The 13,133-nt window shown below is 39.3% G+C and overlaps 1 protein-coding gene across 1 annotated transcript; it reads right to left on the bottom strand.

Annotated features, from left to right (window-relative positions):
- Positions 1–1,794: 1,794 nt before the first annotated feature.
- On the bottom strand, positions 1,795–12,683 carry LOC117262389 (neuroepithelial cell-transforming gene 1 protein-like). Its single transcript, XM_033635329.2, has 12 exons — positions 12,374–12,683; positions 9,918–9,984; positions 9,611–9,670; positions 8,814–8,915; positions 6,746–6,913; positions 6,306–6,368; positions 6,119–6,215; positions 5,954–6,030; positions 5,604–5,861; positions 5,315–5,485; positions 5,024–5,210; positions 1,795–3,087 (listed from the first exon to the last, which is right to left on the bottom strand). Exons 1-12 carry the CDS (start codon positions 12,517–12,519, stop codon positions 2,756–2,758), a joined length of 1,728 nt encoding a protein of 575 aa, XP_033491220.1. The 5' UTR covers positions 12,520–12,683; the 3' UTR covers positions 1,795–2,755.
- Between the last annotated feature and the right edge of the window lie 450 nt (positions 12,684–13,133).

The raw sequence follows: 13,133 nt of genomic DNA, 5'->3' as shown, positions 1-13,133 counted from the left end.
CCAAGTATGTCAGCCCAGGCTGGTTTCCACGTGCCCTTTATTTTACTGCCAAGAATAAAACAAAGACATTTAAACCTTCATGTTGGAAAGTAAAAATTGTCGGAATTAAAGACTGACATATCTCAACAGTTAAACAAAATAAATACTAATAAATCAAAGTGACTGGGTAGACTTGGACTGATGGCTGTTAATAGTACTAGCCAAACGTTAGCTAGCAGCTAGCAGACGGCTACGGAAGTGGAAATAAATACAGAAATAACGTCAACTGCAACATCACAACCATTCGGGAAAAACTGCAGTTGCAACAGAGACTAAGTGGAAGTATGTGATAACACTTGTGTTTTGACAATATCGGCGTTAAGTCAGTATTTTGATCGTTTATATGTTAGCTAACAGCTCGGTGCTACTTCCTGTTTAACCGGACTGACTACAACAACCTGTAACACTAGTTCCTACTAACACAATAGCTTCACGCTTGAGTGTATGGGTTTGTAGCCCATTTATAGCGCTGAAATGATGAACTCCAATCAATACTGAATGATAATTTTAATAAAATTCTCAAGGTATCGTCCTAACTGACCGAAAAACATGACATAAATGGTATTTTCAAAAACAGGAAGTAGGGCAGGACTTGTGCAAGTCCAGAGCTAAGATAAGATCAGATAGATGTAAGCAGATCAAACAAGCCTTGGTTACAGTAGAGGGAGTGATTAGTGAACAGGGAATTCAGCCATATTATTTGAAGGTGTTAATCCTAAAACATCCTGAAGTTGGTGTCATTTGATCCTACCTAAACCGTCGCACCCATATCAGCTGTTTCCACTGATCACCTCCAATGAAAGCAGGTATTTGAGTTGGGTGTCAAGGGCAGCAGACTATTTTTTACTTGGGGAACCACTGAGCTACTCTTTACCAAAAATAATAATCAGGGACAATGAGAAAGACTGTAGGCTATTGGCAGCAATATTCTGCATATCGTGTCTCACTTCTGCAGAAAAATACATTTTGAGGAAGAGGGTTTCAGCAAGGTTGTTGAGAAGCAGTTGGCTGCTCACCATGAGCTATAAATACTGTGCGAGAGGCCCTACACTCAAATGGTTAGGTGGTTTATTGTGCAGCTGGGGTTGTGGCAGGACCATCAGGCATCAGGGAGGAGAGGAATGCAGCCAGGTAACTCATGTGAAAAGAAACTGTAAAAGCCACAGGTTGTTGCGGACACTTTGGTTTAACTGTAGGACCCTGATCTTGTCACACCCAATTTGTCTCATAACCCAAATGAGTCAAACTATCCAACTCTTTTCCTCTATGAGCTGTACACAGGAGGATGATTAGAGTCTGTCATTCCAGAAAGGAATTGATTCAAAAGGTAGTTCCTCTTTGCACTTTCAGTTTCCGTTCCTTAACTGCTTTTTTCTAATGAAACTCTGCAGTCAGTTTGTTGTCTGTGTGGATTATAAACACTTTATAATGCTGTTTTCTCTGCGTAAACAAGTCTGATAAAATCACATCATATTTGGAGCGCTGTTGCATCACCAAACATTGATAATAATCAGCTTTACAGCGAGTACAAACACATGCATAACACTGGGTATTTAGCTTAAATGTACTTACATGTAAATCTATCTGAAATACAAATCATTTCATAGACTTGTCTTCAGTATTCTGAGCCTTTCAGGTCAAAATCAAGCTCGACTGGGCAGATCTTATGTCAACAAGTCTCACCAAACAGTCATCAGCTTTGAAAAATGGGAGTTGAATGTTCTTCTGACCTGAAAATAAGTCAAAACGATAGTCTTTTCCAGTGGGTTTTTAATGTTTCCAGACAGTACATCAAATGGTCTTTACAACTGTATCACTATGGACTGAAACATTATTAAACATAAAGGACATGAAGGATTTCAACACACTAAAGTGGAAGTGAGCAGACATCAGTTTTCCTCTGCTTCTGTTTGTGTGACAAATCTTGCAACACACTGCTGAACAGCTTTGTCAACAGCAGAAGGAAGTGGCTGAGGGGTCAAAGTACAACCAGGAGGACGTTGGTGTGTTGAAACATACAATCTCACGGTCACTCATACTTATGACTGTTTTTTAAAGTACAAACTATACGTTTTATCTTTTTCCATTTAACAGCGTTTCACTGAATACATCTTTTTTTTCTTCTGAGAAATGTTTTTATCTTATCGTGGTCGTGGTCAGTGTTCTCATGTTCGGCTCGTTATTTCGCGTCTAATCTTTAACATTTTTATACTCAGCTCACCCAATGGCTTCCTGCACAGACAGCTGAGGCCATCACAGCTTCTCGGGTTCTTGATCCCTTATCTAGCCACAGTTAACACTTAAAACTGCACACATGCTTCCTATAACACAGATGCATTTGACTGCAGCAAAGACACACAAAGTTTGAAAGTGTCGACACTGGAATGACGATGAAACTACTTTTCTGCTACAAGTGGTATAAAGTTGTTTAAATGTAGGTAGACAAATAAAACCCTAACTTCACACACATTTAAGTGTAAACATACATTTCAGACACATCACTTTTTTTGTAAACTAATTACACTTTTTAAAAGACTAAAATTTGACAATTCACGTGGACGGAAATGAGGAAAGACTTTTTCAGTGCAGCTACACGGACGAAGCAAAAGCACAAAAACAGCACTTGCATGAAAATTCACCAACAGACACACGAGGAAACAGGACTCATGTTGCGCACGTGTCTGTCTGAGAGGAACCCTTGCGCTGGGTTAAATGTCTACACTCCAGTCTCCTTCCTCTTTAGAGAGCCTTGAAACTTCTGGTCCAGTCTGGTTTTGGACAGTGTCTGGGGCCTGAGTTTTGGGCCAGAGACAGGCGGACAGTTCTCGTCTGTCTCCTCGTCAGAGTTGGTGGCTGAGATAGTGGAGGAGCGACGCTTGGCTCTGACAGCTTCTCCCTGCTGAACTCTGGGTGGAGCCCCCTGTTGTTGGGCCATTGCAGTGCGTAGACAATTGAGCCACTGCTGCTTGTGGTAGACATCGTTGACATGCAGGGTGTGGGACTGGCCGTGGGACGGATCCAGGGAACTCACACGGAAAACATTCTTAGCTGCAGGGACACAGAAATTATATTCTTTCTATATAGTATGTATTTTAATTCCAGCACAATGTTAAGGACCACAATTCAGAACAGCAAATTTAATTTTAAGCTACTTTAGTTGATATTTTCATATTACATAAAAAGAATACATCACTTGCAAAATGAACATTTATATATCAGTTAGGGATGCACGACACTGGATTTTTTGCCGATATCCGAAATGCTGATATATAACAACTCATTTGACGATCCCAATTTTGATTTATCTACTCTTTTTCCCACCTAATTTGAGTGATCATTAAGTCTCTTATGTAGTGGAATTAACGTCATATCAGACATGCATGCTCTTATCATGATGGCCCACCAGCAGGAGACATGAAATAGAATGCTTTTTAATGTATGTAATATTAATTCATTGCGTTAAATAAGAAAAAGTATGTTGACCGATTCTAATAGTTCATTTTAAAGCTGATTTCAGCCGATAACAATGATGTGCCGATATTATTGTGCATCCCTAATATCAGTTACTCAGTGTGTGTAACATTTAATTCACAAAGAAAACCTTTTTCTCACATGCCGCCACAGTGAACGGAGAATCCAAAAAGTAAACATTCATCATGAATTGAAGTAGACGAGGACTGCGTTCAACAGCAAAACTATATTATAATATCTTTGTAAAAACTCTCACACAACTCCTGCAGTAAAATCAAAGTCTTATTTATCCAGTCGTATGCTCAGTACTTCCCAAACACATGCATTCCACCTATGATTAGTGCACCCTGAGCATGCATATGAGCTCCACCTGAGCAGACTGCGTGCCCAGGCATGCCACTTGGCAGTGCATCAGATCCTTTGAGGTCCTTTGAAGGCCGCATCGGCCAAACCAAACGGTCTCCAAAATGGGACAGTTGGGAGGAGGATTTTCTGGTTGCATCACCGGTTGTTCTTGCACCGACCTGTTGGTGTTCCTGTTACCTAGCAACCAGCTGTGCTTAACGAAAGAAGGAGTAAGCTATAAAGTTAGTAGCCCTAAATCATGGACCCAGAGATTGATAATTCACCGCCAGAGACACCGCTGTTTGATATATTTCAGGCTGATGGACTGTTTTCAGTTAAATTAAGATTGTTTAAGCTGTGTGCTTTTTGCTAATTATAATGTTAACAACAGTTATCTGTTTGCTAATTAACAACCCTTAGTTAACTTAATATATAATCATCACCAGCGTGCAATGCATTTTGGGATGATCTGGGCCACAAAGGATTCATCTGTTGCATCCTCCAAATTCTGGGAAAGAAGGCTGCATTTCTTGGCCACATTTGAAGGAGCCTTCAAAATGGGACAGCCTTGGTCTTCAGCATGCAAATGCAGCCTTCGAGGGCTGCAGCCCCTGAACTGAGACACAGCTTGTTTGTACTAATGTGTTTTAAATTGTAATGTTTTAGCAGAATGCATGTGTTTGGGAAGTACTGAGCATATGACTGGATAAATGAAACTTAAACGGTACTGTATGAGTTGTGCTGTGAGTTTGTAAACTGATGTTTTCATATAGTTTTGCTTGTTGTCAAACACATATCCCATTTTCTTCAATTCAGCGGGAATATTCGCCTCATTTGGATTCTCTGTTCACTGTGGAGGCGTGCAGGAAAAAAAAAAAGTTTGAATGTAACGTGCTGAGTAACTAAAATACAAATGATCATTTTGCGAATAAAGTATATAGTATCTTTGCATATTTCATTGTAAATGTTCTACTCTATACGTTATTGTATGTTTATTATATGTACCAAACTGAGGCAAATTCCTTTTACGTGAAAATCTTTTTGGCAACAATTGCTGTTCTGATTTTGATTCAAATGGCTTTCTCTGAATAACAGTCATTCTGCAAATGTTGCGACACATCATGCCTTAGCCACACTCCGCCACCAGGTGGAGAGCAACCCAACCCACCTTTCTCTCCATTGGTGAAAGCCCCTCTGAAGGACCCCCCCATGCGGATCTCCCCATCCTGCAGGTCCTCTAAAGCCAAGTCCCGCACTGGGATGGGCTGTCGATACACCTGGAAGCAGCTCCTGTCGTTCCGGGTCACCGGCCGTGTCAGAACCAGGAGCTCAGAGAAGAGGAACACATGCAGCCTCTGTGAAGAAGAAACACATTTATAGAGAATGAAACCTGTTTTATTACAAGACAAACAACATGTATGTGGATGTTCATAATAAGGAGAGTGATCCTGATTCTCACCGAGCCGCTCTTGTTCCGCAACTCGCCGTGACAAAGTAGGGTTTTACAGTTATCTATGAGAGGGTCGCGCTGCTTTTCATCCAGATACTCCAGCTTGTCTATATAATACTGGCACTCAGACTCCCCTTTTCTCACGTTGATATCAGAGAGAATCTCTTGGATTATAGTGATCTGGATAATTAAAGAAAGATCTGTGAGTTTGGCAAAACGCCCAAGAGTGAAATAACAGCTGTTTTATTATTAGATTCGACCGCTAGATGTAAGCAACAACACAGTGTGGATATCTTACAGCTCTCTCCAGACTGGCTACATCAGGGTGATCAGGAGGAGTGTGTCTGAGGATCTCTCGCAGCAGCAGCGGGTATTTCACCAGGCGTGAACGTGGGATGTCCAGGAAGCTCCAGAGGTCAAGCTTCCTGCTGAAGGGCGACTCCAGGCAGCGCTGCAGGAAGTCCTGGACACGCTTATCCTGCTTTTTCTGGTCCAGCAGGGCTTTGGCTGCGAGCTGGTTGCTGCAGTAGGCTTTGTAAGCGTTCAGACCGGGCAGCTGAGAAGATATAGTAACAGTTATAATCATTTTACATGCTGAAAGAGATCATATTTGAAGATAATGCGTGTGAGGTAAAAATCAGCACATACCCAGTCTATAACGATCTGTCCAATCTGAGCCACTGTTCCATCAGGGCCAGTTTCCTCTGTCAGTTTTATCATTAAGTCTGCAAATAAAAAAAAGCACACATGATCAAACACACTTCAGGCATCGATTAAAGCAGTTTAAGTCCAAGCATGACAGTGGTGACTCACCCTCATGTAAAGGGATGTACGCGTCAAGGTCCCCAAATATGTGAGCTAGTTCCTCCTCTGTCATGATGGAGAGTTTTAGCATCGGATCATGGTATGCCTGAATGTGAGAAAAGCAGCAGTGTGTGAGCACAAAAAGGAGCATAATTGTTTTGGATTCTTTGTGTAATTTAAATAAAAATGTTCTAACCTTTCGTGCAAGTTGTAGATCTTCTATGAGATCCTGCTCTCCCCTGAAAAGCTCATAAATTGCCTGAAAAAGAAAAACAAAGGAAAAAACGGCAGAGGTTAATTTTTTCTGCTTGCTCTACTTTTAAGATGATTTGCCTAATGGTTTTGTCAATAAAATGTCAGAAAATATTGAAACATGCCCTAAGGTGACATCTTCAAATGGTATATATCCAAAGCTATACAGTGTATCATCATGTATGACAAAGAAAAAAGCATCACATTTTCATAATAAAGAAGCAGGAAACCAGAAAATCTTGCTCTTCTTTTACTTAATAAATTACTAAAATGATTATTCATTGATTAAAGTAGTTGCTAGTAAATTTTCTGTTGATCTACTAATTGATTAATCGACCAATTGTTGCAGCTTTACTATAAACTTTACAAAGACAACTGCAGCACCTCTTGTCTCTTGATCTCTTTGGTGGAGAACGCACTCTTCTGATGGACGTCCAGGGTCTCCGACCACAGCGTGCTGTTTCTGCGTTTAGTGGGTGTGGGACATACTGCCTTGCTGCTGGCTCTGCGGGACATCCCTGGTGACTTGCTGTCACAACGTAATGACATTGACTAGGAGGAAAAAAAATTGTTTTAGAGTCAAACACAAGTTCTGATGATCTCAGTGTCAATATAGTACGCAGGGTTCCCACTCTTTTCTAGAGATGATTTTCATAGGCATTTTCAGTGATGATGTAACTTTTATGACAGACAGGGATCCTGACACAGACTAATATGTTCCTCTCTGTGAAGTCTGATTCAAAAGATGTGCGGTGTGTGGCTATAACGAATTTATGAAATCATGTCTTACAGGCGTAGATATTATGACAAACTGATCCTAGACCCTGGCTTTCCATTCTTTTATTATCCAACTCTATCGACAATTCCCAACATCCCAACACACATTTCAAACATCTGAACATTTGACACACGTTTGAATTGCTCCCAGTAAAGGCTGAATCACAAATATCAAACCTTTGCAGGCATAACAAGCATATCAGTTTTACTAACTGAACCAAACACAACCAATTTAATATTATTTAACCATTAAAAACAAGTTAGGAAGAAAGCAACATTAATCTATGAACCTGATAACTACCACAGGTACCACCCTGCGGTGACAGAATTTCCATTTGAAGGATTATTTAACTGACATTATTCAAAGTTTCAGCTGCTAAAGTTGTAATGTCATCCAACCTGCACATGCTGCTACCAACAGGGCTTGACAATAAGGATTGCCGGATTGCCTGGGGCGAGTAAAATGCCACTTTGTGCGAGTAAATCTAGCTAATAAATCTAGTGTGACGAAACTTGAAGGAGAAAGTGAGTTTTTACAGCTTAACTGATCAGACAAGTGGTAAAAAAGAATTAAACATATTGTGTCTCATTCATGACATGTAAGTAAACCTGTGAGTAGATTTGTGCATAAAAAACCTCGGTACTAAAAACCTACGCCGGATTCACGAATGCTGCAGAAAACTCAGGTTTGATCGTAGGCATGTGTGTATGTCAATCAATCGTAACTTGAGAGCTCCTGCTAGTCAGCAATTAGCATACATCCCCACTCATGAATAGCCAGTGACCACCATATATGGAGGTGATATTTACTATGGATAGTTGCATCCTGTCCTTTATTGTCTTCTGTTAGTAGTGGTGTGACAGGGACAGGTAAATCAATGGCCTACTATTGATGAATGCTGACATACATGTAAATTTCCTTCTGCTAACAGTTTTAACACAAATTTGCTCTGCTCACGTTTCATGAATGAGACACATTGTTTTTTCCAGAGCTGATAATGGTTGTAGCTCAGGTGTGAGCAATCTCACTTCCTTCTCACGGGCAGATAAATACGTTTAAGTGTATGGGCAAAAGCACAAGTGACTATGTATTACACAGTTTGCTGCAAATCTGAGAGCAAGGTGGACAAAACAGGGTCGTTTTACAAAGGCACGTCAAGTTTGTGAAGCATGGTGGTGGAGTGCCATATTAGCAGCCGTTTAATCTTACATCTTTGTTGTTATTAGGTAACCACTAATAACTAAAACAATTTGCACAGAGGCAAGCAAAAATTGATTTTTGGCATGTAGAATTCTGACCCACTCGCTCAAACAGACAAGTGTAAAAACCATTAACACTGAATCCTGATCATGTGGCATTACTTGGAACTGTGTGTTGTTTCCACAACATAACTCAGCAGCCTACTCAAAGTACTCTCGTCCATAAACTACCATTTAAACCATTAAAACATTTACATGATCCTGAATATAATTTCACTCTTTCAGATGGTAATGTTATCCGTTTTTGGGAGCTCTGACAGCCTAGTAGTTCATTCTCAGCTAAAGGAAAATAAGAGAACGTTGAAATAATTTTCCTTTGTCTCTCATTTCCCATGTGTTTTCCATGACTGGAAAATTAGTCAGCTGTTTAAGGTTTCCCAGGACACATGGAAACAAACCCTGGTGTGGCATTTACCTGGATGGTCTGGCCAAAACGGCGCACATTCTTTGAAGGAGAAATCAAGTTGACGAGGGATGAAACTTTGGCCAGCGGCCGGACACGCTTGTTACTGGGTTCCTGGGAATCAAGGAAATAAAATGCCGTCAGTTCCACTTAGTTATACTGAGGCGGGTAGACTGTAAGTGTTTTACAATACCTTGAATAAAACAGTATTGTTTTAAACAATGCTCTCAGTTACATACTGTGAATAAAACTGTTAACAACTCATTTTGTTCAAGGCCTGATAAAAGTGCTGTTCTGTAGCTGCAGAAATATATATTTTCTGTTTCTGGCAGATCTGCTTTTTCACTTTATCACTTACAATATAATATTTGACATATTATGAAGCAATGCTTTTGTTTGATGTCACTTGTACTGCTGAGAAACCACTCTAAATGCACCAGAAAAAAAACTCTGCCTTTAAATATTACAGCTGGCTTTTATTATAAAAGTTTAATGTTATGGTATCAAAATGGAAATGTTAGTTGTAAATGTTGTATAGAAAGTGTATTAAAACCCTTTCACAGAGCAAAGAGACTATGATCATGCTGAGGGACAATGTGGCTCAGATGTTCTGTCACCATTATCATTTCCTCAGACAGACACTTGTGCCAGTCTAACAGACAGCGGGATTATCCTGAGCTCATAACACATGAGAGCACTCATGGCTGTCTGAGGTGAGTCCCTGAGTCATGCAGAGGGATTATAGTTTGTTGTGAGGACACAGTCAAGGGTGCTACGCTAGACTTGCGCCCAACTGCCCTGACTCTCACCTTGAGGTCGAAGCTGGACAGACTGACCGTGTCATCCTCCTTCTCTTTGCGCTTTCTCTTCTGCGGCAACATAAGAACACAAAGTGGTTACTTTTACAAGTCAGATGAAAATTCAAACAAGATACTGGCAGCAACATCTGTAATATAAATGCAAGGGTCACAGCTCAAAGCACTTTCACATATTAGCAATACATGTAGAAGGTCTGAATAAACAGTCACGTGTGGATTTATTTTACCAGATCATAGGTGCAAGGATGTGACCACTGCAATCTAACATGGTGGAGTTATGTTTTGAACAGTAACTCACTAGACTGAAGTCCCACGGAGTCCCAGGAGTGAGAAAGGTGAAGGAGCTGCCTCTCTGCAGTGGCGGTCTACAGGAAATGGGACAGATAAGCAACGGTCTAGCACAATGACAACAAGTTTATATCGAGTCATTGTCTTTCACTCTGCTGACGATGTTTCTTTGTCTTCTATTGTGTAGATGAATCTGATCATACATGCAGACACAGAGGCTCAAACATATCGCAAACATCAAGTCAAGGAACAGAGACATGACTGCAGAGATTCATTGTTTTAATAGGAAATGCACTTAGCCCTGTTAATATGATGGATGTCTTTTGAGCGCATTTCTGCTCCAGTCCCTGTTATGTTTCAAAAATGTCAAACCCCGTGGATGACGATTGAAGGACGTTAATATTTAAAACCATAAAAGGAGCTGGACTGCTCTCTGCTGCTGCAGGAAAAAGTTAGATATGGTGGCAAAACAAGGCCGCTACAGAGAGCTACATTGTCTTCTTCTTAGGGAACATCACCCTGAGGGGACTGTCAAGGCCAAGGTCAGCTGAACACACTGCTGCACAACTTACTCCTTGTAATCGTGCCTTCAAATCGTGTTGGAAATGAATTATGAGTGGAGAGTGAAAGATTAAAGAAGGTGATGAAAAATAACTAATGAAGTTGCAATTATCTGCAAGCCAGGCTATTGAGATGTAATAATTAGAAGCTAACAATCATGTAGGTTAAAATATTTCTGTATTAATTTTGGCACTTTGTAATCACTGCGTTCTGCGAATGCAGCGAGCCAACGTAAATACTGTGTATTATCTTAACTCTATCTGCAGCCTGCAAGAACAAACACAGGTGCAGCACAGATTTAACAATGCAGACATGACCTTCTACGGGAACTGAGTGAGCTCAAGGAACATGGTGTGTTAACATTCAAGAGCCTCTGATACTTTTTAAGTTAAATACAGGCAGAGATAAACTGCAAAAAGTGCCGATGCTACAGTTGCTCAGTATCAGCAGTTTAACCCTTTGAAACTTGGAGTGACATCACTTTTCATGTGTTGCTTTCAGACGCCTTTCACAGGACTTATACCTTTGAACCTTTGAGCAAATTGGTGCAACTTCTTTCAAAAACAGTGGGAAAAAAGGCAATGAGCAACTTAGTAAGAAATGTTTCAGTAATTGCATAAAATGAAATTATTTTAACAAAGCTAGGGAAAAAAGAAAAAAGCTAGGAAAGAACTATATGTACAATAATAATTATTATCATATATTTAAAGTTATGTTCCACAATTAATAATGCATATATATAAAATAATAAAATATTTTTTCAAGCACTTTTTCCAAGTAATTTCCTTGTTTGTTTGTTTTTAACTGTCTTTTCTTTCTTCATTTTTTCACAAATTTTCATTTTTTAAATCTCTCTTTTTACTATTTTCTTGCTAATTTTTGGGGTAATTTCTTCTTTTGTTGCTCATTACCTTCTTCTCATGTTTTCAAAAGAAACCAAGCCAATTTGCTCAGGTTTCAAAAGGTTAAACAACACCATACTGATAGAGATGAGATCTGCAGATATTAAAAGTATGCTTATAGTTTATTGGGGCATCTTACTTTCAATCTGATTCTTGTGTTGTTAAAAAGATAAGTCAGTGCGTTTGAAAATCAACACAAAAGTTATTTTATTAGAAAAAAACCCTCAAGCAATCAAACAAATATGACAAACATTTGCTGGTTTTAGTTCATAAAATGTGACACTTTTCTGCTGTTTTTATTTCACATCATTATAAACAGAATATATTTGAGATTTAGACTGTTGTTCAAACAATACAAGCAATTTGAAGTTATATTTTTGGATTTTTCTTTTTTATTTGTTGACTTAACAATTACTCAAAATCTAACTTTATTCATCCATCAATTAATGATAAAATAAATGTAGTAATTGCAGATATAAGTGATCATATCTTCATTCTTAGTTTTACTTGTAGTTTTTATAATAGGTTAAGTCACATGATGTAGATAGTCTTTTCTCCAAATTTAATTTAATAAGCTTTACTGACATGATATTTTAATGTGGTGCCAAACCACAATTACAATTCAAGACAGTGACAATTCAGAAACAATTAACAACAGTGTATTATTATAAAATCATAGACATAAATATAAAAGTCTCTGCTTCCTTCTTAAACGAACCACACAACTAAAAACATACGTGTATCGTGTTGATAGACTATAACTTACTTTTACTTACACCACACGCAGCTGAGAGCATGGCAAATCGTGGTGACAACATCCAACAATGGCTTCCGAGGTGCACTTGAAGGCATCATGTGCCAGTTACAATAACAGCCCTGCCCGTCACAGCTAGCTTTACACATAACGTTAGCTCCAATGTGCTAAAGTCATATTACACTACAAATATACCTTCTATATAAATAAATGCATATATAGTGAATGTATTTGCCGTGTTCTACTCACTTCTTGGAGTTGTTTCTCCGCAGTGTCTGTGGAGAAGGTTCCGCGGCGCTGATGATACTGGTGTTGGACGTCCTCGATGACATCCTGCGAAGTTTCGGCTTTTTGTTTCCCTCCGTCCTTAAACACACTTCTTCATTTTCTTCCATTTTGCAGGAGGCTTCGTTTAAAAATCACTTTTACGGAGGCGTATTGATAGCTAAGCGGACTAAATTTAAAGTAAAGACGTATGAAAACTGGCCCGATGTGTACAAAGAAAGCACAAGACCGATGACAACAGAACACACACCACGGCGGAAGTTTGAATGCGGCGGATCTTTGGAAATGGACCAATCAGGAGAGGGCTCAGAGCTCCGCTGCTAGGATACCAGGAGGTGGGAGGGGCCCGGCAGACTGATATAAAGCGACCTTGAATGTAGCACAGCAGTGTTTCTAACCAGCGGGGGATGGTTGAAACTAAACCGACCATGAAAAATATTATAATTTACAAATACAATGAATCTTATTAAAGGAATTAAACAATGGTGGACAGTATAAAACCTACACTATCAGTTCAGTGTGTAAAATATAAGTGTGCAAATATAGTAAGTTATCCCACTTGGAATGAATAAACACAAACATAGAAACTCTTTTCCAAAAACAGTATGTTACATCAAGAGAGTAGCAGTAGAAATAATTAACTTACTGATCTATAGAAATTAAGATCTCAACATTTTTGTTAATCTATAATTAATAAAGTCATTTATGAAGCAAAAGAATTAGA

The sequence above is a fragment of the Epinephelus lanceolatus genome, chromosome 5 (genome assembly GCF_041903045.1).
Source record: "Epinephelus lanceolatus isolate andai-2023 chromosome 5, ASM4190304v1, whole genome shotgun sequence".
Classification (NCBI taxonomy): Eukaryota; Metazoa; Chordata; class Actinopteri; order Perciformes; family Serranidae; genus Epinephelus; species Epinephelus lanceolatus.
The sequence above is the reverse complement of the archived record's forward strand: the minus strand, read 5'-3'. Positions and strand labels throughout refer to the sequence as shown.

Coding starts and splice junctions, on each gene's coding strand:
- LOC117262389 (XM_033635329.2), bottom strand. CDS start 12,519: ATGGAAGAAAATGAAGAAGTGTGTTTAAGGACGGAGGGAAACAAAAAG. Junction 6,914..8,813: donor GTTTTGGCCAGACCATCCAG/GTAAATGCCACA, acceptor TTTTCCTCCTAG/TCAATGTCATTACGTTGTGA. Junction 6,031..6,118: donor GTACATCCCTTTACATGAGG/GTGAGTCACCAC, acceptor TTTTATTTGCAG/ACTTAATGATAAAACTGACA.